This window comes from Thermobia domestica, chromosome 5, assembly GCF_964235325.1.
Source record: "Thermobia domestica chromosome 5, izTheDome1.hap1.1, whole genome shotgun sequence".
In the NCBI taxonomy this organism is placed as follows: Eukaryota; Metazoa; Arthropoda; class Insecta; order Zygentoma; family Lepismatidae; genus Thermobia; species Thermobia domestica.
The window spans coordinates 302,434,444-302,462,323 of record NC_137458.1 but is presented as its reverse complement, the minus strand read 5'-3'; the positions used below and the strand labels follow the sequence as shown (position 1 = coordinate 302,462,323).

Genomic DNA, 27,880 nt, shown 5'->3' with positions numbered 1-27,880 from the left:
TTGTGAATGAAATACTTTGCAGGAGTACCTACTACCTGACGTTAAGGATAGGCAATTCCTCGTTACCTTCCACAAAAAGGCACGTAAAATGGGTTTGGACGTCGAACATTACAATAAACTTAAAGACAGCATCGCTAGGATAGAGAACGATCTACGCCGGTTGCGAGACCCTCTACAGATCCATCTTCCTCCAGCTCATCTAGCAGCGCAGCCAAAACCAGGAGTGAATCCTTTCACGAAAGCTCAGGAGCAAATTAAAAACCTTCTGAAAAGGAAAACCTAGGAATATGGACCAACTATTCAATTGTTATTACTCTCTCTTTAACTGTTCACCATTACGGGAGAGTGTTTTTAAGAATCTAACTGCAGTCAGCTCCAAGGAATTATATGACTGTGCTCAACCCCATGAGAAAAATTCAATTACTCCATCAGATAGTATCAAGAAAAGAAGTAGTACTAACAACAAAATTGCATAACCTCAGTGATTTTAAACAAACTGTTTTTTTATGCTTCACTTACATTTATATAATTAATTTGTATATTTACTTCATAGTGCTGCCCTGGGTAATTTTTTGGTTCTCATTATAAATTGGAACATTTCAAGGCAAAAAGTATATATATATATAAAGAAAACAGCACTACTGTATAAAGTGATTATATATACATGTATGTATGTAGTTGAAGGGATTGTTGAAGCTTTCTTAAAATATGTAGCAAGTACGTAAGGGCTAGGTTTTTTTTGTGTACATATTGTATAAAAGGAAAGCGTTTATTTCATCTAACATATCATGTGAACTTTTTCGTGAGTGCTGTTGTGTACATAAGATACATACATACATATATATATGTATGTGTGTGTGTGTTATGATGAATTAATTAAAATATCTATAAATAATTAATGGGGACATAGTGTACCCTGTAACATTTTTATATATACATATAACGTGATGAATTAAGAGGTGAATAGTTTAAAAGTATTGGATTCTGATCTTTCCCCTCTTCTATACCTCTCTCTATATATATACATATGTGTTAACAAAATCCTTTTAAAATATTTTTGCGTGTATTTTTTAAGTGACACATTGTTTATAGAAGCTTATAAAAATTAAGCTGTTTGCATTAAGTTTTGCATTTTTCAGGGACTGTTTCTATTATATTACATTTTATATAAGTTGTTATTTATGTTGGTGCTGGTGTAATTTTTTTCCCCACATACATTAATATAAATATTTAAGTATGTGTGTTCCTTTGAAGCAATCACAATTGTACGTTTTTCTTTTTTTTTTTCTGTAGTTTCATCAATAAAATTAATATGTTTACCACAAACATGAACAGAATAGATCGGCAGTTGGGGTAAAATAAGTGAAGCCATGTTGATTCTGTAATCTAAACATTACTTTCAGAAAATACAGTGTTACAAAAATTTGTCATGATATTTTAGGAATAGAAAAATCCCAAAATAAGAAAAAAAGTGCATATGGACCTGTGCTCAAAAGTGGATACTTTCGTAGTTTTAGGATGCCGGAAACGTGAAAAAAATGAACTTTAAGGTTAGTGTAAAGGGACAAGTTTTGCCGATAGATGGCACTACAGTCTTCGTATCTCTCCCATGTATTTTTTTTTTTTTTTAGCTTTCACTAAAATTTACAATTTCTCTTACAAATTTCAACCTAGAGACTTTAAATTTTTAGAGAAGGAACTTCATAACCTATTAAAGGGAACAATCCGTGCCGATTTTTTATTTAGAATTTTCTTCATTGCTGAAACAGTTTCACTGTTAAAGATTTGGATATCCATTTGAACAATCAAGCCATTTCAACAATGAGGAAAATTCTAAATAAAAAATCGGCACGGATTATTGCCTTCGATAGATTATGAAGTTCCTTTTCTAAAAGTTTGAAGTCTGTAGGTTGAAATTTGTAAGAGAAATCGTGATTTTTTTGTGAATGGTAAAAAAATACATGGGAGAGATACGAAAACTGTAGTGCCATCTATCTTCAAAACTTGTCCCTTTAAACCAACCTTAAAAGTTCATAGCTCCACTACTATGGGACTTATCGTAGTCGGGTCAAGACATCACTGAGGGACTGGTATGTAAACTATCCAAATATTCATGTTCCATTACTTGCACATCCATTTTTAGAGAGGTAGGTGGACAGTGAACAAGTACTCCCAAACAGCCTCTCTAAAAAAATTATTCTGCAAGTACCGGAGGTTCTGAAAGATGGATATTTGGATAGTTCACATACCAGTTCCTCGGTGATGTCTTGACCCGACTACAATCGGTCCTACAGTAAGGAAACTATAGACCTTTAAAGTTCATTTTCTCACGTTTTCGGCACTCTATAGCTACGAAACTCTGCACTTCCGACTACAGGTTCGGATTAACTTTTTTATTATTATCATTATTATTATTATTTTGATGTCAGGAATCTATTCCCAAAAGATTGTAACAAATTTTTGTAACACCCTGTGTATGACTGTAACGGTGAAACCAATTTAATAACAAGTGTTCATCCGTATTAAAATTCAAATGGTAAACACGATATATTAAATGCTTTCTTCGCGTTTATATCAAAGTTTTCACACTCAGCGTATTTGATACATGGAGTAATGTAAAGAAGTTTTTTATCAGTGTGTGTTTACAACGTGATAAAACTGTTAGTGAAATGATTTGTTAGAAATGATACAATGCTATAAACATCCACAAAAACAAAACCGAAGACTAGAACAACCATTCTCTTAGTACCAGAGAGAATCTTGGTATTTCTACAGGGTTGTCCGGAACGTAGTAGAACTGATTTTTTTTTTTAATGTATTCACAATTTTGACACATCGACTTAATAGTTTTCAAAATATGCCCTTTCTGCATCAACACAGCGTTTCCAGCGACTCTGCCAATCACTGAAGACTCCCTGGAACGCAGAAACTGAATGCTCTTCAGCTCCCTCGTTACTGCTTCTTGAATGGGCTGAACCGCATCGTGGTGCCGTCCTTTCACGACCCTTTTTAGTCGGGGGAAGAAGAAGAAATCTGCAGGAGCGACATCTGGGCTGTAGGGTGGCTGGGGAAGTTGTGTGATGCCATGTTTGGTCAGGAAGTCCATGACAGCAAAGGCGGTGTGGCTCGGTGCATTGTCGTGATGACGCTTTCATTGATCGAACGATTGCTGGACAGGCGCGAGCGACTCGTTTTTGGAATCTTTCAAGAACTTCCACGTAAAATGCAGATTCACAGTCAGACCAAGCACTTCTTTCAGCACTTTTTTGCCGTTGAAGGACGTTCTGACCGTTGCTTATCTTCAACTTGCTCTCTTCCCTCCCGAAACAATTTGTGACACTCAAAAACACGTGATCGACTCATATCATCACTCCCATAAGCAGTCTTGATCATGTCATGGGTCTCACTTGCAGTTTTACCCAGTTTGATGCAAAAATTCACCACGTAACGCTCTCTAACAAACGATTCATTGTGGACATGACAAGGTACCTTGAAAGGGGTTCACCTTAACCTTGATCTACGCTCCGTGAAGGGTTGGAGACGACTGACGACTGGTGCACTGGTAGCTAAGGCCCCCACAACCTAACCAGCGCAGTACCATCTCCCTCCTTCACGTTTTGGCGGGGAAAAAAATCAATCCTACTACTTCTCGGACAAACCTTGTATGTCTTTACCCTAGTTCATTACCCGATAGCTTCTATTCACACTTTAGCAGTAACATTGCCGATCTAATCTTTGTGTGTTTGGGTGCATTTATCAACTTATTTTGTGAGTGTTTTCTTATTTTTTTTTCTTGTAAAAGAAAAATGTCCTATTGTTGTTACCATATTGTAATTCTACCCATAACTAAACCTCTTGTTCCTTATTGAGCTCAACATATGTATAATGTATATACGCTTTTTTGTTAAATCCTGAACTAACCTAGTTTTCCTCTTGATGTAATTTAACAAAAACTAGATATATATATATATATGACAATGGTTCTTCCTAATGTTAAACTAAACATACTTTTTCTTCTCTGGAGATGTTGAAAAACAAACCTAGACAAGTTTCTTGTTTAAAATGGAAAGACATAAACAAAATCTGGACATTAACCTTCCTTACCAGTTTTCCATATACTTCTCATACGTAAAATTTTGAAACTATTCAATTTTGCACAATTACGTACAAAAGTGTTAGTATTGCAACGAATATAAATGCAGGGTGCGTATTTACTGAAGACCCAAATGATATAGTAATGATAGAACTTTTAACATTTAATGGTATTAAGAGTGTTATTGTGAAGTTCCCATTGCAAAGTCCAGGTTATTGTGATATTTTCTATTAAAATCCCCCCAATGAAAGTGTATTACAAATATAAAAGTAGAGTATTAAATAATAGAAGAAAAAAATATTGTTTGTTTTTTTTCTGTAACATCTATATTATGATAATCATAAAAATTTTTACCGCGTCTTTCATTTTGTTATCTACCATATGAGAGCAGGTACTTTATTTTTTCATGGAACTCCTGATTTTATATCATACATTAATATTTTATACAGTAAGTGTTAATGTGTAAAATATATATGCGTGTTATAATATCTGAACTTCCAAGAAATATAAATTGTAATAATACGTTTAAGTGCAGAAAGTACATGACTTTGGTAATAAGAATGTAATCAGTGTTTGAAGTTGAGCACTAAACAGATACTTCAAGAGTTATTTTTCTTTTTTTAAATATTTGTGTACTATAATATTATTTAAGACTTAAGTTTATTGCGATAATTAGTTCATTACTGCAATATTCTTGATCCTACTACAATTATCGTACACCAAGTAGAGAACTATTAACAATGTATAGGCAAGCTAATGAATAATAATTATGGCTTAGATTATATCGTACATTAGAGTAGAATAACATAGAATACCTAAGGTTATTATATAACAATAATATACAGGGTGTTTCAAAATGAATATCCGAAGCTCTAAGACATTGTAGTATTTATTACATTTAACATACAATTATAAAAAATACATCAAATGAAAGAGCAACTGAAACAGTTTTTGCTATAAGTGTTTAATGTGAGCACCATTAGTCACACAGCACACATCGAGTCGATAGGAGAAAGAAGCCTATAAACTTTCCGCCGAGATATCGCACAAACACATTCAATTTAAGGGAGTCTCGTTGCAAATGTACCATCACGTGGTGATTTTCTGACCCCTAGATGCGAAATTACGAGTGTTCACATCACCACTTAGGTGAAATGTTTGATTCATCACTGAAGACGCCACGATCCAGAAAAATCTTAATCGTCATGCAGCAACATTTCATTTGCAAAGTTGTCACGTAAACCGTAGTCTGTAGGCTTTAGAGCTTGTAGCAACTGCAAGCGATAAGGACGTAGTTATAAGCGTCTCCTTAAAATTCTCCACAAAGACTGTAACTACAGATTCAGTCTTTGCAAAATGTAAATCACAAAAAAAAACTTTCTGTTCACTAGTCCCCATCTTCGCTACTAGCGCTTTCTAAGGGCAGACAGAGGAATCAGTGCATGCGCATGCGTACGTACACTGTTTGAGTTGCTCCTTCATTTGATGTAGTATTTATAATTGTAATAAATACTACAAAACATTAATACCTCGCTATTCATTTTGAAACACCCTGTATTCAGAAACTTTACTCATATTTTGTCTAAAACCTGATTTAATTTTCCCCTTACTTACCCGAGCCTAATTAAGATGATCTAAGCCAAATATTACGTGCGTAAATTATTTTTCATTTTGCATAAACATTGTTAACAGTGCTTGCAGTTCAATTCCTACTTTGGAGGTGATGTGCATTGCCTCATAGAATTATCCCAAAATGTAGTTCTACTATAATGTGAATCTGTGGCTTTTAGGAGAAGGGGAACAGGCTCAAAAACTCAGTTTTGTGATGAAGATGTTTATTATTATTATTATTATTATTATTATTATTATTATTATTATTATTATTATTATTATTATTATTATTATTATTATTATTATTATTTTAAAAAACTTATTGTGTTAGTGTCTTGTACTGAAAATAGAATGCTGTTCGTCAATATTTATATTTCGTATATTTAAGGACCAACATTCCATTGTCAGCACAATCCACTAACATGTATAAAATTCTTTAAGAGTCGAACATACTAAAAATAATACAAAATTTACCGTTTTTCTTGTGCTTGTTTTTCATAAGTGAAAAGAGATAATGAAATGCAAGTTACCACAATCGTAGATAATGTTATTCTACAATAGAAAATACGAACCTAAAGAATTTACAGTGTTGCCAGAATAACATTTCCCCCAAAATCAAAGTTAAGGAAGCGACTAGAGTAACGAACTCAACAGCATTTGATTACGTACCATGTTAGTTTGATATCCTGTACTTTTAAAATGACACTATTATTTAATCTTAACAACTGTATGTTAAAACTATTTTGTTTATTACAAACTAAATATAACTATTATTTAAAAAGTAGTTCACAGGATACTAAAACAACATGATACGCAATCAAATTGTGTTGAGTTCGTTCCTCTAGTCGCTGCCTTAACTTTGATTTTGGGGGAAATCTTATTCTGGCAACACTGTAATGTCTATGGATGGCAACATTGAAAATTCTTCAGGTTCGTATTTTCTGCTGTAGAATAACATTATCTATAATTGTGGTAAGTTGCATTTCATTATCTGTTTTCACTTATGAAAAACAAGCAAAAGGAAAATTGTAAATTTTGTATTACTTTTAGTATGTAAGCTCTTAAATGTCTGTATCTTAAAATTTAGGATTTTGGACTTGTTTCTCTTCTACCAAACATCACGAATACAATCAATATATGTAATAAAATTAATAATCGAAATGTATGACCATATTTATAAACCATTGTTGTGTTTAGAAAATATTAAATGACTTTTCTGATTTCCTATCCATTTACAGAAATGATAACAGTTACAGTTTAAGACAAATATTACTTAAATTATCTGAAACGATTCGAGCTAACAAAATGCACCTAACTTAATGTGCTAATATATATAAGTAAACTTGTAAGGGTAACCAATCATTACAAATGAACCAAACGGTATAAAGAATGCTTGTATTTTCCCACAAAATGAAAGTAAACAGGGCAAGAACTATCCATATTTTCCATAATTTATAATAGAGCCCTGAAATATTCGTCTACTATCTGTTTCATTTTGATTTTTTAGAATACCTGATTAAGTATATATCTGAATAAACCCCAAAGATAAAATATCCCAGGACGCGCTTACTGATTAGTATACTGGAATAGTAGCTTGTCTAGCTACCATATTGGCCCAAATATAAGAACCTCATTTAGTGGCAGCTTTCGAGGAAAGTTACATAGATAAAACGTACCATTTTATTGCTATAAGCTAAGAGAAGAAAATTACATATTGTTCTAGATCTTGTAGACAATTTTAGACCATTAGGTAAGTTTTTTTCCCGTGGCTTATAGCAATAAAATGGTATTTTTTTTTTTATCTATGTGACTTTCTTAACTGAAAATGCAATTGGAAAACTGCTTTAGAAAGACCTAGGCGCAAAATGGGAGGAAAATATTAAGATTGATTTCGCAGAAATAGGAATACAAAGTAGAAACTGGATCCAGTTGGCTAAGGATAGAAGTCAATGAAGAGCTTTTGGGAACGCGACATTGAACCTCCGAGTTCTGTAGACCATTGAATTAGTTAGTTAGTAACTTCCTTCAAGAACCGCCACAGCATGTAACTAAAAATCTTTTGAAGGTATTTAGTGAAGAAGAAAACTAGATCTAACATATAAGATTGCTTATTAACTTTCTATGTTGAAAATGTTCAGCAAATCTAATTAAATTTTATATTATCTGGCAGACACTGTAGCCTAGTGGTTAGAGCGTTCAACTCACGGTCCGCGTGGTCACGGGTTCGATTCCTGGCCGATGCTTCCCAATTTTTGGCGTTCTTCGAATATCGTGAGGCAAATCGGGGAATCACGTGAATAAAAGGCGTGACGTCCGCTAGGTCTCTGTCGCTAGGCTGGACTTAGTTCAGCCGGTCGCTAACAGATGGCGTTGGAGTAACTCATTTTCACAAAAAAGTGCTGTTACGCCAAGCGGTTAAGTACTTTATCTTGAGCAGCTGCGACGGCTCTTGAAAGAAGTAGCATAACTAAAAATTAAAATTCTTACAAGCTAAGGAAATAAAACCCACCCAATGTCCAATTCATGTATACAACTCACGTTCCCAGTCTGCAGCGTTAAAATTCCAATTTTTTGCCGGTGAGACTAACTTCAACAGCCGCCACTAACTTAGAGGCAAAACTAGCCAAATATATTTTAATATCAAAGTTAAGAAATAAGAGAATGACCGTATTAAATTAAGATCAAGTTAAGAAATTAAATATCAGGTTGTGTATATTAAGGCAGATAAGGTTTTCAGAATAGCGTTTTAAAAAAAGGAAAAAATATCTTATATTTAGGCCAATATGATATTTTTAAAGGTGGTTTTAATATACCTTTCTCTTTGTTAGTTACAAGATAAGCAGTTCTGGAATTTGAGTTTGAAATTTTCACTCGCTCAAAATTAACATTTATTCATTAGGTTTACTGAAATACCATATGAGAATACGTCTTCTGCAAATGGAACGAATTATCTCACTTCAAGCACTGAATAAAGTAATTAGTTTATTTATATAAGACTGTAATTATTTTTCCTGGTATAAATTTGCTTTTTTTTTTTAAAGAAAATATATTATTTATAAACATTATCTCATTACTTAATCTTTTAAACTAGTATAAAACGTAAAATGTACTTATGCACTGAAATAATAATGTTTTTAATTCACTTACCAATTAGTAAAGGATAAAAACTATTCATGTTTTAACTGTAAAGAAGAAAAAATAATCAACCAATTCCCTTTTAAGGAAATTCTTACTTTTTTTCAGTTTCTAATTCTTAAGAGCCTGACCTACTAAAAATAATACAAAATTTTACCATTTTTCTTTTGCTTGTTTTACATAAGTTAAAGGAGAAAATGAATTGTAATTTACCACAATCATACTGTAGAGAATATTATTCTACAACAGAAAATATGAATCTGAAGAATTTTCCATATTCCAACCATAGAAATTACAGTGTTGCCAGAATAACTTCCCCCAAAACCTAAGTTAAGGCAGCGACTAGAGGAACGAACTCAACTGCATTTGATTACGTATCATGTTGTCTTCGTATGCTGTGAGATACTTTTTAAATAACATTATTATTTAATTTTAATAACTGTACGTTAAAACTATATTGTTTATTACAATCTAAATACAACTATTATTTAAAAAGCAGTTCACAGCATACCAAGACAACATGATACGTAATCAAATGCAGTTGAGTTTGTTCCTATACTCGCTGTCTTAACTTAGATTTTGGGACAAATGTTATTCTGACAACACTGTAATTTCTATGGATGGCAACAGTGAAAATTCTTCAGGTTCATATTTTCTGTTGTAGAATAACATTATCTACAATTGTGGTAAGTTGCATTTTATTATCCCCTTTCACGTAGGAAAAACAAGCAAAGGAAAACGTTAATTTTGTATTATTTTTAGTATGTCAGGTTCTTAACGAAAAGTAGTACTTTTTTAACCCTCCAAGTTAGGTCAGTATTTCATGTTTGAGATTTGATAAATAATAATCATAATAATAATAAAGATGAAGAAATGTGTGAATGGCTCTCAGAGTGTTCAAATTGAAAACAGTAATGAAAGTAAGTGATCTTCGTTACTTCGAAGTGGTACATAAACTTAAAATAAGTAAAATTAATTCAGAAATATTAAAATATTTTATGCTTTCCATGTTATCATTATCTATGACTTCCAAAACTTCTACTATGCAGATTCTTCTTTACCATTTATGTAATATAAGTATGTGCCACATATGGAGTATGTCTTATATAAATATATAAATCTTAAGGAGGGCTAGCAGTGTCTCCCCAAGTGCTTTCTCTGCGAAGAAGCATATGTGTTCTTATGAAAGCGTACAACTCAACTTTGATATATTAATATATATATTGTAAAAACAGAAAAAAAAAAGAATTCTTAATGCATATTTATTAAATGTGTTCATAAGGGGAAAAAGTATAGTGAATAATGTACTCTGTATAACTGCTTTTCCTTATCACTTCTATGATTGTAGAATGAATTCCGAGTCATAGCCAGGCCAGGTATACATTGTAATTATATAATATAAGCGAATATTAAAAGTCCATTTGATACTTGTCCTTTCTGACAGTTGCTTTCCTTTGTTTTTTTTCCTTCCTCCACGTGGTCATAACAATGAGGCAAAGAAGAACTGTTTCTATGGCAACAACACGTTCAGCCAATTATAGTGGCTCATTTCTCTCGCCCTACAATGATAAACATCCCACTCTTTCCGCGAGTTACCAATTTGAATATAAACAAATGCACATTGTTTCAATCGAATGTCAATTTAAGTAGTGGACCTGCTGGTTATTTAAGAGTATTCTTTTTAGCTCTCTTTTGTTTCGTTTAATTTCATAAAACTGAGACTTACTTTCAGTGAATAATTTCGTACTTCAATACCCGACGCAAAAGCTGACAACACAACATTGAGTACCACGTGCGCGCAGCGAGCTGTCAGAAAGGACAAATTGTATCAATTACAATATAGATCAAAAATTCCCAACCAATATGCCGCGGGCCGAAAAGAGTTGGAATTTCTGATCTAGGATTCATCTGTATATGTGAGGTTAAAGAGAAACATTAAATTTTTCTCTGCATCATTCATATGATAATATTGGATGTACTGTATAGGAAAAGAAGCAGTTAGTTGTCATTAGTAAATTTTTACTAATTAACTGGCTATGCCTCCAATGATTCGAATATTCGTTCTTTCCTTGAATGCATTAGCCCAGGTTCTTCTCTCAGGCTCTGCGAGTAAATATTACTACTACTAGTATTACTACTACTACTACTACTACTATTACTACTTTCCTAATCCTATAATGATACACACACATATATGTGTGTGCATATCTATATATATACTTCTATTTAATAAATTGTAGTGTTAGTTAAGTAATTTACTTAGAAATAAAAAAAATGTAATCAAAATTAAATGATAAACTGTAAGCAATGTAATATGGGTGATGGAATTTTTAAGAATTATTTTACTAATTGATTATTATTATTATTATTATTTGGTGTTCTATGTTTTAAATAAAGTTTGAGCTAAAAACGGTTTATATTTTAACTTTGGGTTTTCGATGGCAATGTGAGACGACTGTGAAATCATGCTCAGTATATACTTGAATATATTTGGTGAATAAGTTGATCTTTGTAGTGCGGTGTAGCAGTGTCCCTCAAACTGTGATCCGAGCACCAGAAGTGATCCTTGGGGTCTGTCCTTGTAAGTTCTCTTAGATTGAACAGTAGTCAAAAAGATGGCAGAAAAAGTAAAATTGAATTGCGTGTTATATATATATTACAATGTTTTACAACATCCTTTTAACACCACGTACTGTGTATATAAACAAACATCAAACGACAACCACAAAAGACATAAAATTCCTGAAGTAAGCAACATTTTTGATTGTTCTACCGAGTGATCATTATTTCCACTTTTTAAGGAAATACCTATACACACTTTTTGGTCACGAAAAATTGTTTTGGATCTTATCACCCTAGGACGCATGGTCTCTGGGTTCCTACAAACTCGCCAACAAACCTCCAAATATAATTATATTTAAGCTGTAATTAAAAGGTGACCAGAAAAGTCCAAAATTCCTACATAACAGTTTTTAGTTTTAACCTAAGAAGGCGAAATTTTACAATATAGTCAGAGTAAGACACTCCTAGCACCCATAGGAAAGTGGGGGATATAAAAATAATCGATAACGACCGATTATTAATGTAGAATCCATAGTTTTGGGGTCGTTGAGATGAATAGGGACACTCCTGATGTCATTTAAGTCCAAGTTCAGTTCAGTATGGGAGTGAGAAGGTGGTAAAAACTAAAATATCCAAAATGACCGAGATTAGTGTCCAATCCATAATTTTCGGGCTCGCTCATCCATGTGCTTAGGATACTGAACCCATATGGGAAAAGAAATCTCCCGATCTCTTACCGTTTTTGCTCTGTGGCATTTTGAAATCAGAAATAGTTAATGGACGTTCAGAGTCATTCTATAAGTCTGCATAATATAGTTTGGAAGTCTAAATAGACTTCTATCAAGGAGAAAACGCAGAAGCGAAGTAATGGAGGGCCAACACTTACAAATGCCGAAATAAAGGAATGAGATTTGATTCAGTGTAGAAAATTTATCAAACGCATTGTTGGAGGGTAACATTAAAAGAAGTAAAATTCTACAGGGCAAATGCTTCATTGTATCGCCGTCCTTAAGGTAGGAATATCAACTTATTTTTTCCTCAACCCAGGGGTTGGTGGATAACAAGAAAATATTAAGTTTTCTATCGATTTAATGGTAGTTGTTTTGACGTATGGAACAATCACTTGTAAACTTGTTTCTAGCTGTGTATTACTACATTCTAAATGCAGATTAACTGGCCAAATTGAGTTTTGTTTGCTTCTTTTTGTCTCTCTTATTTTTGCTTTCTGTACCTTTTATTTAAAAGTATAACTCTATAATGATAACGCCCAAAACCAATTATCCATCTTGTAACTAATAAACAATAACATCAAGTGATAATGATCACAGACACAAACTCTAACATAACATTTTTTAATGTTATTATCAGCTGATACAGACCCATCGCCAAGTTAACCGTATTCTTTATGTTTACTTTCCAACAATACAAAGTTGTTAATGATTCTATTGCTTACTGCTTTCAATACATTTCATGTTAAAAGCTGTTTCTTCATGTAGAGTGCCTGTTTTGCCTGTCCTCATTTTTGTTCCAACGCCTTTGTAATTTCTTCTGTACGAAGGTATCAACACCACCCACATATATATCTAATAATTTCATTTCTACAATTTTCTTACTGCCAAGGAAAGTAAATGTCGGTTACATAAATAATTTGCTTTAATTTACTCTGTAATCGTTTATTAATGAATGTCTCGTTTGTTTCATTAAAAAAATTGTCTACTGCCTGTTACATAAAAAGACAGGTAACCGTCCGTCAAAATGCAACGAGTATCTGAAAATACCAACTTTACGATTGGATCACATGTATTTATCAGGTCCTTTCTGTCAAATGATTTTGAGACAACGAATTTTCTAAATGCTTAAAATTGATTGAATCCAATAAATGTGTGTATAAATTTCAAAATGTAGTCCTGACATGATTTCTTATTGCGTAGCGTGGAAGAAAAACAGAAGGAAATATATTTTTCACATGGTAAATGTTAAATAATGTCCACTATATTGTGACACTGTGACTTCCCCGTTCTACTGTAAACAGTGAATAGAAATCTCAAGAATTTATATAGAGTATATACACGTATATATAGAGAATATTGTTAGCGAATAACGAAAAAATGTCCACAGATGTGACACATACAAATTGATAGATGTTATTGTGCTGAATATGGATGAATGCAGTTCAGTATGGAAAAAAAAAATCGAAAAAAAGAACTAGCGTTTTTCGTAAACTTAATCATTGAGTCTGTACGATAACTACATCGCATATTAACATTAAACTGAAAATGAAGTATACCCTTTTCATGTTATTTATTATGATATTAGCAAGATTACAGTATAGTTGATGAGGTATAACTCAAAATTATGATTACCTCTAAAATTTTAATTCTTGTTTATCAGTAGATAGCTAACATCGAGTTGATGACATGTTTGAGAAAAATTGTGATGCGTACTGTTCGAGAAAAGAAAATTTTTATAGCTCTAAAAAAATATGTCGTTCGATGCCGATAATAATTTATATTTTTTATTCTACTGAAACAGATTGTTTTTATTTATTTCTTCTTCTGTATTTTCGTATCCGTTTGGGCTGATACTATCGTCAGGGAAATGTTAACCAGAAGTAACCTCTAAATTGCTATTACATACCTAATATTTTTTTTCAAAGCTACGTGTTCAAAATCCGGTTCTCTTAAATAAAAGTATTGGCGCAGAAACCCTTAGAGGCAAGGGTCTACCATAGGCAGATCCAAGGGAGGGGGAGGTGAACGGTAGGCAGCAATGCTGAAAAGGCCGACTGAGAGAGAAAACAATCTTTCTCCGCTCCCCCCCCCCTTTTCCCAGGAGCCCGTCCTGGATACGCCCCTGGGGCCTACTAGCCGGCTTGCGGCACTCATTTATTTGGGGTGAGGGGTGATGTGTGGTCAGTACAACAACTTCCCTCGCCATTAGTACTAGCTATCTAGGCCGGATTTCACTAGTACTTTCAAGTAGCTTCCCAGTTGCTCTCACGACGCTGGGCGAGCACTGCAATGCTAGCACCTTTGGTGAGTACGAACAGTCACCCATCTTAGCTGGAACCAAACCCAACACTGCTTGATTTCGCTGATCTTACGAGAATCAGTATTTCAGTGCAGCTCCAGTCTTATGTCTGTAAAATTATCACAGATAGACAATTTTAAATATTTGACGTTCCTTATAAAATTGAATAATTATAATTGTTTCATTATTATCTGTACTAAATTGTACAGACATTTATTATAAGACAAGGCAAAGGATTCGTTAGTGTATAAGATGAAAAAGAAGACACAGGATTTGGACACGCAGCTTTGGGAAAATGTTACGTACGTAATAACAACTCACAGGTTTCTTCCGATTAACGTTTCCTGACGATGGTATCAGTCTAAAGAGATACCGAAATATAGGAGGCGAAAAGTTACCACTCACTTTTTTTAAAAAAAAAAAAATTATTTTACTTTATTGTACATTAATATTCTAGTCCATACAAGAAAATGAATTCTTTATCTTTTTTTTTTTTTTTTTTTTTTTTGTTTTGTTTTGTTTTGTTTTGTTTTGTTTCCTTGAAATGATTTGTAATTTTAGTGTTTTGATTTTTGGTATCTTTTTCCTCAAAACTTTATTGCGTGAAAATTAAATCATATTATATGTCAGGAATGGCTAAACTTTTTTATATTTGAGGGCTACTTTTCATTTCAGAACCCACTGACGGTCTACTTAATCTGTTCATTAGTCCACTAGAGGAAACCTGTAGAACAACAACAGTCACCGATAAGGACATTATGACACAGACCACCACGGGCTGCCTCTCATAGTTAGCCAGTCGACGCATTGGCTACCACCCCTGTTATATATCACATTAGTAGCTAATAATCAAGTTTTTAGTTTAAATATTATTATATTTATATAAAATGCAAATTCATTTTTAAAAAAACAAACAGTATTTGACTAGACGTGAAGAAAAGATCAGTAAAATCATGTCCTAAAAATATCTGTTCATTTCAAAGAAACCAAAAAAAAAAAAAAAAAAATCGTATAAATTAATGGGTTAAAAGAAAGCAAATGGCGTTGGTGCTCAATATCGTTAAATATGGAACTACTTTGGAAGCAATAATTGCGTGATATTAGAAAAAATCTACTTAAAATGTAATTACTAAGTAAAATATTTATAGGTCAATCAGTTGCATGGTTAAAACATCAGATTTCCCCTCCAGGACTAATATTGGTCCGTTTCTACATTAAGATTACATTTTACTGGTAACACATGGAAAAAAAGAACCAAAGGTTCAACTTTACAAAAGTAAAATTCTGCCATTAATACCTCATTGTGAGCAAATCAACACAATTAATATAATCTTAGCCAATTGAAATATCTCTTTTCCTCAAGATTTCTCAATTTAAACGATACATCTTCACTGATTTCTTTGACATATAGTTGACATGTCTCATCCTGTCATAGGAATGCTACAATCTGATTATTCATATGATACTAATGGCGTATTCGTATTGTAAAGATTCCGCATTATGATACTTTCTCCATTCACCCATTTTTTTCTTTGTCTTACTACAAACATTTTTCATGGGCCGCGGTGGCTTAGTGGTAGAACGTTCACCTCTGGTGCATGGGATCCTTCGTTTAATCCCAGCGCGCGCCAAGTGAATTTTGTGGTGGACAAACATCGTGTGTGTGGGTTTCCTCGGGGTTCTCCCGTTTCTTCCCACTCTTCATTCCACCATTTCATTCATTTCTCATCATCACCGTCTCCTTTAGGCTAGCCGGCATAACCGTAGGACGTAAAATTTAAAGATTTCATTTCGTTTCATTTCCAAACATTTTTCTTAAAAGCTTTGTTCTCGAAAGCTGTAAACCTTATGTCAATATAAGAGATAATCAACTTTTTGTAGCCATATAGTAAGAAACAATATGAAAAATTATGCTCTTATACTCCGTGTCACCCGAATTGGCGTATGGCATCAGCCAATAAGCTCACAGTACTCTGTTACTAAACCTTCAGTGACGAATCTAATCACTCATAATAGATTTTTTTCGTATTTGTGGACAATTATGAATGATTAGATTCCTCCCTGAAGGTTTAGTAACAGCGCATTGCGAGCTTATTGGCTGATGTCATACGTACGCCAATTTGGGTGACGCGGAGTTATAACATATTTCTACTTTCAATAGATAAAAGAGAAATGTCCGTGTGAATTCCAGTTTCTCAAATTGCCATCAAAAAACCCAAACATTTAGAAGTAATATTATGGACATTATGTAATAAACAATTATTAAGTAATGTAATTTATTGTGAGTGATATTATTTTAGTTAATTCCTTCATCATTCGTATATTTATAGTTAAGAGTGAAAGATAATAACGTAAGGCAAAATAAAGTTTTTTATTAATTATTAATTAAATAAAGCATTACAAAGTGATAAAATAATGGAAGTATATAAAACTCTCCTATGATACAATCTTGTACATACTTCTCTTCTTATGTAAGTAAAAAAAATAACTAATCAATTCAGAAAAAAGAGGAAATTTAAAACAGTGAGAGTATTCTTTATTCGAGTACTGTCTCGTAAGTTTAAAAACAATATATATATGTATTAAACATAAAGAGCTTACTACTAACCTTATATCTAGGAAGGGTGTGTGAAAAATATAATGTCCGTATGTTGTGTCTGAGGCTACACAAAGCTCCTACCACATCCTTGTGTCTTTTTTTTTTTTTTTTTTTTAAAAAAAAGAAATGTTGAAATTAGTCACATCTTTTTGAAACAGTGGTCTCGAACGTTTTCCTTTCTTTATCATACAAACAGGGCCGGCTCTATCATATGTGCAACATGTGCATTTGCACGGGGTGGCAAAATCTCTCATAACTATATGATGTAAAATAAGTATTTCTTGTTTGAAACAGACTTCATGGTGATTGTAGTTAAATTTACTGTGCTGACCTTCTATTTGAATACTACATTCATAAATCATGTTTAGGTTGCATTAGTTTAAAGTCATATGGACAGTGCTGAAGCAAATAATCAAACAAATCCCAGTGACAACAATGAATTGCTTGATTGTTGTCAAATACAAGAACTCAATTCTCGAACAGTAGCGTTCACCTGTTCCATTTAGTTAGTTATCACAGTTTTGATATGAAAACCAGTCTTGTATTTGTCACAAACAAGTTACTTATTATTGAAGGTGGAAACAAGTTTTTTCAAAAATTTTTTAACAGATATAGAAAGAAAATCAAAAAATAAAGAAAAAAGAACTAGTTGCACTGAAATTGCAAACTGATATATTGAGATTAAAGCTCGATATTGAATTCTATAAAAAGGATTATCGTCTTTATCTGCTTTATCTTTCACTAAAGGGGGACGGCAAATTGCCTAAGGCCGAACTTGCATACAAATAGCATGAAACATTATTAATACATCAAACGAATACTAACGGAGATACCGTTACAGTTTCAAAAGAAAAATGATGTCAAATTCACCAGTACACGTTCCTTTTCTTAGATTTTTTCTTTCTTTGATGCTGGTATAAAAAAAAAAGTTTTAAATATAAAAATTGTATCCAAAGTTACTTTTAAAAAACTTTACGTTCCATTTGTGATTTTTTCTTTTGAATCGATACATAAACTCTTCTGTGATTAATAAATTAAATCAAGATTTATTTAAAATAACTGGTTTTACAATTTACTGCAACGGTGATCATACAGCCCGACATTAACGATCTCTCTCTAGTAATTATTTGTATCGAGTTCATGGCAATTTTCATTTTTAAAATAAGAATTTGTTTGTATGTCAAACATGGTGAAAATATTTCCGAAATGATTAAACAAATTTTTAAAAATAGGATCCGTAATGGAGTTCTGGAAAAAGTCTAATGTTCTTTCACATCATATGCTTCTTCTCTAAAAATGTTGACTTAATTTCAAGGTTGGTGGACATTATTCTTTAAAAATATTGATTTAATTTCAAGGCGGATGATCCTTATCATTTTAAAAATATTGACTTAATTTCAAGGTGAATGGACCTTATACTTTAAAAATATTGATTTAATTTCAAGGTGAATGGGCCTTATATTTTAAAAATATTGATTTAATTTCAAGGCGGATGATCCTTATCATTTTAAAAATATTGACTTAATTTCAAGGTGAATGGACCTTATACTTTAAAAATATTGATTTAATTTCAAGGTGAATGGGCCTTATATTTTAAAAATATTGATTTAATTTCAAGGTGAATGGACCTTATATTTTAAAAATATTGACTAAATTTCAAGGTGAATGGACCTTATACTTTTAAAATATTGATGTAATTTCAAGATGAACAATCATCCTTTAAAAATATATATACTTTATTTCCAGATGAAAGTCATTACAATCAATCATTTCAGAAATCCGTATCCTTTAAAAATGTTTATTTTCAGATGAAGATCATTACAATCAATCATTTGAGAAATTATAATACCTTATTACAAATACAAACATTGATAAAATTTCGTTTATCCTTACTTTTTCATAAAGAATACCGTTGAGTGAAATAATTTCGTTACTTCCATATATTCAGAAACAATGATTAGAAAATCGCAAAACTCCAGCATAACATTCGTATCATAACATACGTATTATAACATTCGTATCATTGAACATTATTCGTTCCTCGTCAATTACGATATTGCGAGTTATTTACAAAACTTCAATAAAATTATGTAAGGGACAGTCAGATGTTCATATACCTTCCTCCTCCATGTATTCTTCTATTCATAACGAAGCAATAGACCACTTTGCGTACAGTTTTCAGAACTTGCAGAGGAGAATAGTTTTCTTTACACCAAAGTATTGTACTCAAATTAATCCATTGGTTCTGACATTATTGATAAATTAACATATTAGATGTTAGTACACACTTCCGGTGACTTAAATGATAATTATTGCAAGGTTTTATCGTGAATATATAAAATTAGAGTGTAAAACAGAGAAAATAAGCCGTCAAAATTTATTAAATATTAGCAAACTCTCCAGCAAAAATCTATATTCAGCTGATCTTAAGAAATAACGTAACACACAAGTAAGATGATAACACATTGCAATATTTTGAAGTTATATCACTGTTTTGAGATATTTGCAGCGTCATTTTTTCAAGTTTGAACTGCAGAGAAAAAGAACGCGATACCCTTCGGAAGGAAAAAGATAATTTTTCAGAATTTTCTATTATCTCCAAAAACTAGTATTTATGTTCGGAAGTTGACTATTTTTATTTCTCAAGTAGGTAAGGAACAATACATTAGTAAATGTGTACTATGGGATTTTGATTGTTCCAAAGGATTTGTCATAAGTTCCGAGTTAGTTCCCATGGTGTGTGTATTCTGTTCCTCTATTTTGCTAGGTCAAGTCGGGGTCATCTTTTGTGTTATGAGAATTTACGAGGGAAGATTCCAATTCAAAATTCTGAATAACAAAGTAGAATTTGTTAAATATGAAAAAAAAAAAAAAAATCAAAATTTTGTGTATTCCTCGAAAAACGATGAAAAAACACCTTTATGTGACAGAGAACAATTGGTGTAAATTAAACAAATTTCAAAATGAAATGAGAGACATTTGTGTGTTCAGTTGAGAAGGGTGTCTTAGAAAATTTAAGAAAACTCTTAAAGATTTCTATTTATTTATTTATTTATTTATTTATTTATTTATTTAATTCAAGAATAACTGAAGTTGTACCATGTTAAATGTTAAGTAAATATAATGTGTTACGTTTTTTTGGAGTAACGTAACGGTAATATTTTATTTTGTAGCAAAGTAACGTAACTATAACGAGTAAGATTTTAAAGCTATTTTCATGATAGGGTAACATAACTAATTACTCTTAAGTTATTTTTCTGATAACGGTAACGAGTTACATAAGTTTGAAAATAACTTACCCAAAACTGACCACTTAGTAGTTTCTGCGTGGCCAATGAATTTGAAATGGACACATTAATTTGAATTCATTAAAATCAACTTGATTTTGTTTAAGTTATATCAAAATACAGCGGACACTTTTTAATTCGAAGTCCAAGCGGACACGAAAACTATTCGAATTATCCAAAATTCCAAATATTTTAAAAATATGCATTTTCAAATGCTTAAATTAAAGTGAACAAAACTACCATGCGTAAAAAATAATTAAGACACAGTAAACTTTATCTTTTAAGCAGCTGACTTTGTGTAATATAATACCTTAAACCGACAATGACCCGCACATAAATTAAACTACATACACAAGCAACAAACTTGATTTACTGCTCTCATTTAAGGAAATGCGTGATCTGTGTTTACTTTGATTTGATTGTTTCTATAAATCAACAAAATCTTCAGTTCCAGTTATTGCGTGAAATACGCATTAATAACATGGTTGACATTTAGTAAATCATTCTAAATTTTCAACCATTCCGGAAATTTCAGGTGAATTTGGCACACGCTCTTTCTTCACTTCATCATCTATCTCGTCTTCATCTTATCTTTTTCATCCTCAGATTGATCGTAATTTTGTGTCATTGTTCCCTACGGCAACCTCTGGATAAATGAAAATGAATTGAAACTGCATTCTTCTTTTGTAGTCTGTCCAGCACTAAAAGTTATTGTTCTGTGTTTACTTCGAATTATCCAAGCAGGAGGTTTGAAAGTGACACACAAGAAGTGAAAAAGATGAATGATTGGACTGAGATTCGAACCCAGGATCTCCGGCATACCGTGCCAATGTGTTAACCATTATGCACAGACTTCAGAAGAAAAGAGTGTGTGATTGTTCTGGAAAGCGGGCTGGGTTGCGTACTGGTTAATGTATCGTCACGGTATGCGGGAGATCTTGGTTTCGAGTCCTGGTCCAGTCATTCATATTTTCACTGTTTGTGTGGTATTGAATACGAGTCAACAGAGAATCTGGTGTGTAAAAAAAAAAAAAAAAAAAAAAAAAAAAAAAAGTTTAAATGTGTTTCCTCCTGTTTCCCCTTCATAAATATATAGGAAGTTCAAAAGTTCGATTTACCTACAATTTTTACCTTTGTTTTCAATATAGTTTTCAAAGGGAAACTATATTTTGTTCGAATTAACAAAAGTCCGCTGCGTACTTGTCCATCCATTCCGAAGATGCGGTAAGATAAATTGTATGTAATAAAGACATATCAATTTCTGTAACGAATATACTTACTTTTCAAACATACAGTTTTAATTTTCACAGTTGCTTATGCGTATACATACGAGATTCAAAAAGGCAGAGCAATACAAAGTTATACAATTGTTCATAGAAACGAATTGACGCATAATTAAGTATTAACTAAAGTTTATCTCTTAATAAGTCGTGATATTTTGTTACAGGAACATTTCGACAGGTTTCTCTGTCATCCTCAGCAGTATTATTCAAAACATTAATTGCTAATTTTTGACCCACATTTGACATCGACAATGACTTTAAGAACTTGACTTTTTTTTTAATACAGGTGAACAGTACCGGTAAAGTTTTTCAAACCATTATTGATTCTCGGCAGCGACGCAACTAGACTAGCTATCGCCTGGGGCAAAAACTTGCCTTAGCCCCTCCCCCTGATCAACCAAAGCAAAACACTCCTCGACTGCATCTGATATTGGCATCACACAGTAATTCTCCTATTCCATCTTTTCTTTAAGTGGTAAAGCTTGATTTCAAAATTGCAGTACATAATTTAATTTTTAGTACAAGATAAAACAAAATAAGTAATATTTGATTGCCAAATAATCTGAGAGTAGCATGCTGAATATATTCTTATTATAATAACTGCAAATCATAATGTTTTTAGAATTATATCAGGATGTGTATATATGTAGAATGAATCAACAGTCTGTTGCTTTAGAAAAGGATATTTAATTATGACAGTCAAGCTGTCGTCTCGAGTATTGTATTCGGACATTTTATAAATCTCTTAAATCGATGTAAGTTAAATGAAAACAACAAAAAGCTGGAACTAAAATTTAACTTTGCGGGCTCTTTTGGCTGTAAAGGTTTTTACAATGTCCTCAAAAGATAGCTTTGAAGCTAACTTATGTTCTATGGATATGATCTTAAGGTTGGTAAGTCGTTGTTGACCTGTTAAGTCTCTGACGTAATTTTTTATGATCTTTAGTTTGCTAAGATTCCTTTCCTTGCCTTATAGTGAAAATAAATATTTGCCTAGTTTCGCGCCCCCCAATCCGGCGCCCGTGGCACAAGCCCTGCTTCCCCCCTCCCAGTTACGTCACTGATTCTAGGAGATGTGAATCAAAAAAACAGCAGCTGATGTGTTGAATAATCAGTGGCAACTGTTGAGGGAAGTCACTGGTAAAAATTATCGTTATAAGTTAGAGAAAGAAAATTTATCTAATTTACTAATCTTAAGACATTAGATAAAGTTTCTTCCCGGGTGTGTATGATATTTAGCTATGTGACTTCCTTCAAGAGCTTACACTATAAATAGCACAGTTAAAGATCACACAAGAAAATCTGTTGAAAACGTCCAGGTAAATTAACATCCAACGTATTACGAGATTAAGTTATAAAATTACGTAGTTAAAAATATAATTAATGTTATGGAAGTAGCATTTATCGACCACGTTGAAGGCTCATCAAGGAGGGTATTAATGTTGACTAATTAAGATGTTCAAAGTGGAAATATGCTGAAACCTAGTTCCAGAACGTATTGTTAGTTCTTAGAAAGTAAAAATTCTTCCTCAATTACATATTCACTATCTGACGAACCTAGTTTGACAAGTATTTCCATATCTTCGTCATACCCCTTCTTTCATCACTAGCAAGTCACTTCTCCCCTTCTTCTCCTAAGATATAGCATAATCCATCCTTTGATTTATATATAGGGTGTTGATTTATGGTGTTAATATAGGGTGTTGATTTATATACAGGGTGTTAATAAATCAATATTAACAACCTGTATAATATTCATGAAATATTTCACGTAACTGTCTATTTTAAGTTAGCATGTTTTGTTTATAAAATCATGTTTCATTTTCAGTTCAAGAAATTTTGATTTTTTTTTAAAAGAAAAAATGTGCATTACAAATACCAGGTCTCAAAATCATGTGACTGAGATAAAAGAGAAAAAAATGGCTTTTTTTGATAACGAAATCAACTAAACGTGTTTTCTGTAAATAGTTGTCCCAGTGAAACAGCATATCCCCTGAATGTCCTAGGAATATCCCCAAGGAATTCCGAATTCACAAATTTTTCCATGGGGTATTTGTGCTTGAAATTAGAACTAAATTGAGAAACGCACAGAAACAACCGTGTAGTTAACTACTGCTTCTCTGTAGCCCCAGCCAATGTAACAAAAGTGCTTTATTCATGTGAAAAAGAGATACAAAACTTTAAAAAAGATGTAACAAAAATTACAAAAAAGCAATGCTTTTATCATTTTTTTTTTTTTTAATGGATGCTTGACCTTGAAATTTTGGTGCTTACTAGACTGTCTATGTAATTAGATTAGACACTTCAGAGTTAAGAAACTTATATTTATTATAAATATCTGTTAAACAGTGAGTTTGGAAATGTCAAGGCACTTACATACAATTAATGTCTAAGATATATATATATATATATGTAATTTAATGAATGATAATTAATACCAGGTTGTTAAACGAATACTTAAGACCTATGTGGATACGGAAAACAGTGCGAAGTAGATCTCAAATATACATACGTATATTATATAAAACTAAATTCTGCGTATCTTGACTTAAATTAAAACTCCTTCATTTATTAATAAATGGGCAAGGGTACATTTTGTCCGTAACCGATTGTTTTTAATTGTCTATGTATTGTCACGTATAAATACGGAATCCGCAATCTATAAAAGATCAGCTACTCCGTGAGAATACGGAATTAGCACTCAAAAGTGTTTTTAAAAAGTACTATATACTTATACAAGTATCAGAAATGCTTTCAACACACACTCAACCTCTTCTTCCAAACATTCGTAATGATCATATTTACGTGGTTTGTTAACATATGAGTAAATATTTAGGTAAGTAATACCAGGGGTGCCCACAAGGGGGGGCTATGACGCACACTGCGTCATTGAAATATTTGGGGGGGGGGTAAAAATCTATATAAATATGCTCGAGAGGGTGTAAAAATTAATCGAAAGGATTTTTTTTCATGGAAGATCACCTACAGATTGACAATTGAGGGGGGTGCGTCATGGACATGAGGGGGGTGGGCACCACTGAGTAATACCGTGTATAATTTCATGAATTGCGTTGGCTAGCTGATGCATGTTTCGAGCTAGGGCACTTCAAAAGCTGATTTTTCGTAATTTCAGACTTTACGTCTTCAAAAGTGTACTTCTTTTGGTAATGTCTATCGCTGCTTTCTTCTCTTACAAATAAGCGTCTCCTGAAGTTCTTTTTTCTTTTCTCTTACGTGAAGACGATCGGTTACACAATTAAAATTGTTCGTAGATGATCTTATAGCCTTTTTTTATGCAATATCCATTATTTAAAATCTTGGATTTTATATCTCTAATATATAAATCAATATCAGTGTGATCCTTTTAACGGGTATTATTTAGTTTCTCACCCAATCACTTGGTAGTGACTCTGACTCACTTGGTAGTTATCACGGTTCGTTATTTATAACATTAATGTAGTCATGAGTATAAATACAATGTGGACCTATGGCATAAAAAATACAGTGCATAAAACACGAATGCTATCTAACGGAGTCAGGGCAGGAGCGCAGCAGGTGGCCTGAGCGATAACGAGGGGTGCGTTCGTAGAGAGCAGGCGCGTATACACATAAACGAGATCGTTTACAAGGGCTCACTAGAAGTTGCAGTAGTAACCATTGTTGCGTTTGGGGGAGATACTAAATGCCATCCCTTTTAGATATTTTTATTATCAAGTTTAGTGTATTTTAAGTAAGTAATGCATCATATTTTCATGCCTAATACGTCTTACCTTTCAAGTGTGGATAGGGTGAACTACAGCAGCATAAGGATAATTTAGCCTATCGCATTAACAGAAATCATGATATACATACTAACAAGTAAACCTTACGTTTGGGTGAATCGAGTTGCTGACTGAGACCCATATAAGAAAGTAGTACTAAATGTGGTCAGTATTTCAGTGAAGTTGTAGGTGCGAAGCTCCAGGGGTTTAGGAGATACAGCTACCAGAACATCACATGGAAGTATAGAATAGTCTTCATACATTGGGAGGTAAAAGCTCTGTAAGACCTCTTGTAACGACAAAAGGTGAATAACAAATATATGAGTACATATTAGGACTAGGGGGAAGTCATACCGTTATACCGTTATATCGTTATACCGTTGGATTTATGGTAAAATTTGCTATTAATAAGGTGTCAATGTTATGCGTTTTGTTTAAAACTTTCGTCTGATTCAAAATGGCGGATTTGAACATGGCCCCCATCAAGGCATCTCTTACCATAGACCTAATATTTATCCACCTGCTTTTTATTTAATTATTATCATTAACACAAAATTTGCAAGGTGGGGTAAAGGACTAATACATATGCTGCAACAATATTTAATTTCCCTGTAACTTTTTACCAATTGCGCGTAAATCAAAATTAACGTCATCATTGTTCTTCTGATTAAATTTGCGCCTTAAATCATGTATCACATGACCCTATTCCTATTTTAAAAACTTAACCTTAATTCAAAATGGCGGATTTCAAGATGGCGGCCGTCAGATATACCCTTACTATATGACTATCCCCTAGTCCTAATATGTACTCATATATTTGTTATTCACCTTTTGTCGTTACAAGAGGTCTTACAGAGCTTTTACCTCCAAATGTATGAAGACTATTCTATACTTCCATGTGATGTTCTGGTAGCTGTATCTCCTAAACCCCTGGAGCTTCGCACCTACAACTTCACTGAAATACTGACCACATTTAGTACTACTTTCTCATATGAGTCTCATTCAGCAACTCGATTCACCCAAACGTAAGGTTTACTTGTAAGTATGTTGTTTTAAGTTGGTCAGAAGACAAATTTAACAACATTATTATACTAAAACTAAAGTCACGCACGATTTGGTTGAAGCGCAACAAAGACGGAGACTTAATACTACTTGCTTTTCTTTCCAAATATTTACTGTAGTTATCAAGTTTTCCTTGCATTTCTAACATAGCTGTTCTTCTGTGTTAACGTATGAGAAGTTTTATTTAAGAAAAAGCATGCTTACTGGTAGAATAAAAAGTGTTTACTGGTTGTATAATCAGTTGTAAGTCAATCATTAGTGTCAAATTATTTTACTTTTGTTTGTTTGGTAAAAGTAATTAGAAATTAAATTTGTGTTCAAGGAATATGATATACAAATTAATTAAAACTGACAAAGCACAACATACGAAGCAAAAAGGTGAATAAATATATTACTAAACTGCGTTATGCCGAAACTGTAACATAATTCTGTAATATTCTTTTTCAGCTGTAGTAATTTGTTCAGATTTCTGTTGATCGTAATAAGAATTCAAAGCTCAAAGAGAACATTTATAAGATACAGGGAAGTTATTTCGACCGTAAGAATTGTCAATGAATAAGATAATATACGTTAAGTTTGTTTATGTTTCAGTATCAATAAACTTCATTTGATGCCCAACATCTTTCAAAGTTTAGCTAAAACATGAAGTGAGTGTATATAATTATGTTTACCTTATGATGTTGAGTCGTTCTTCTATGAAACTTAAAAAAAAAAAAAAATCAGAAAAACTGAACATCTCCAAAGAAGAGTTATTGTAATTTATAATTACTTTCAGTGAACTAAGTATAACTTCTCACAGTGCTTCTATTTTCTCTTCCAGTGCTTCTTTATGAAAAACTAGGGTTGCCAACTCTGGAAAATAAAATTACCGGCATCCCCTCAAAATTCCCTATGATTAGGCCCAAATGGGAAGGAATTGTACTATCGTGGACAAAAATGCATTAGCACCTGTATTCTGCATATCCTTATTACATTCACTAATAAGTTTAATAGATACATTGTACTGAAAATGAGAAACTGAAGTCGGTTTTGATCATTTTATTGTATTGATCATTTTGTTGTGTTTACCAGTAACTGCCACTTCTTTAAAATTATCGAAACCGATGAACAAAAGTATATTAATCCTTACGTGACAATTTTGGATTTACAAAATGAAATTTACTCTTTAAACTTATGTTTCAACCACATGAAGTTCTTTTTCACTCTCAATAAATGTATAAAATTCCTTACAAGTAAATTTCAAACTCCCTGACACAGTTCCTTGTCTAACAGCTATTGGACAACAATCGATGCACAATTTAAATTCATCACTACATTTATGCAGCACAATTATGACCAATAATACATTTCTGTCTGTATTGTTGCCAACAATGCTTCACAATGAAATCTAACTGTTATCTAACTTCTTATGTTAAATAAATTTTTAAAAAAACTGCCATAGTTTAAAATGTATAATA

The 27,880-nt window shown here is 32.5% G+C and overlaps 1 protein-coding gene across 1 annotated transcript in view; it reads left to right on the top strand.

Moving 5' to 3' along the window:
- The window catches only part of MCU (mitochondrial calcium uniporter), a 297,505-nt gene extending 270,354 nt beyond the window's left edge, over window positions 1-27,151 (top strand). Inside the window, exon 6 of the mRNA XM_081760384.1 lies at window positions 23-27,151. Coding sequence (XP_081616510.1) covers window positions 23-283 — 261 coding nt within the window. The 3' untranslated portion in view covers window positions 284-27,151. The remainder of the gene's footprint in view (window positions 1-22) is intronic.
- The last annotated feature ends 729 nt before the right edge of the window (window positions 27,152-27,880 follow it).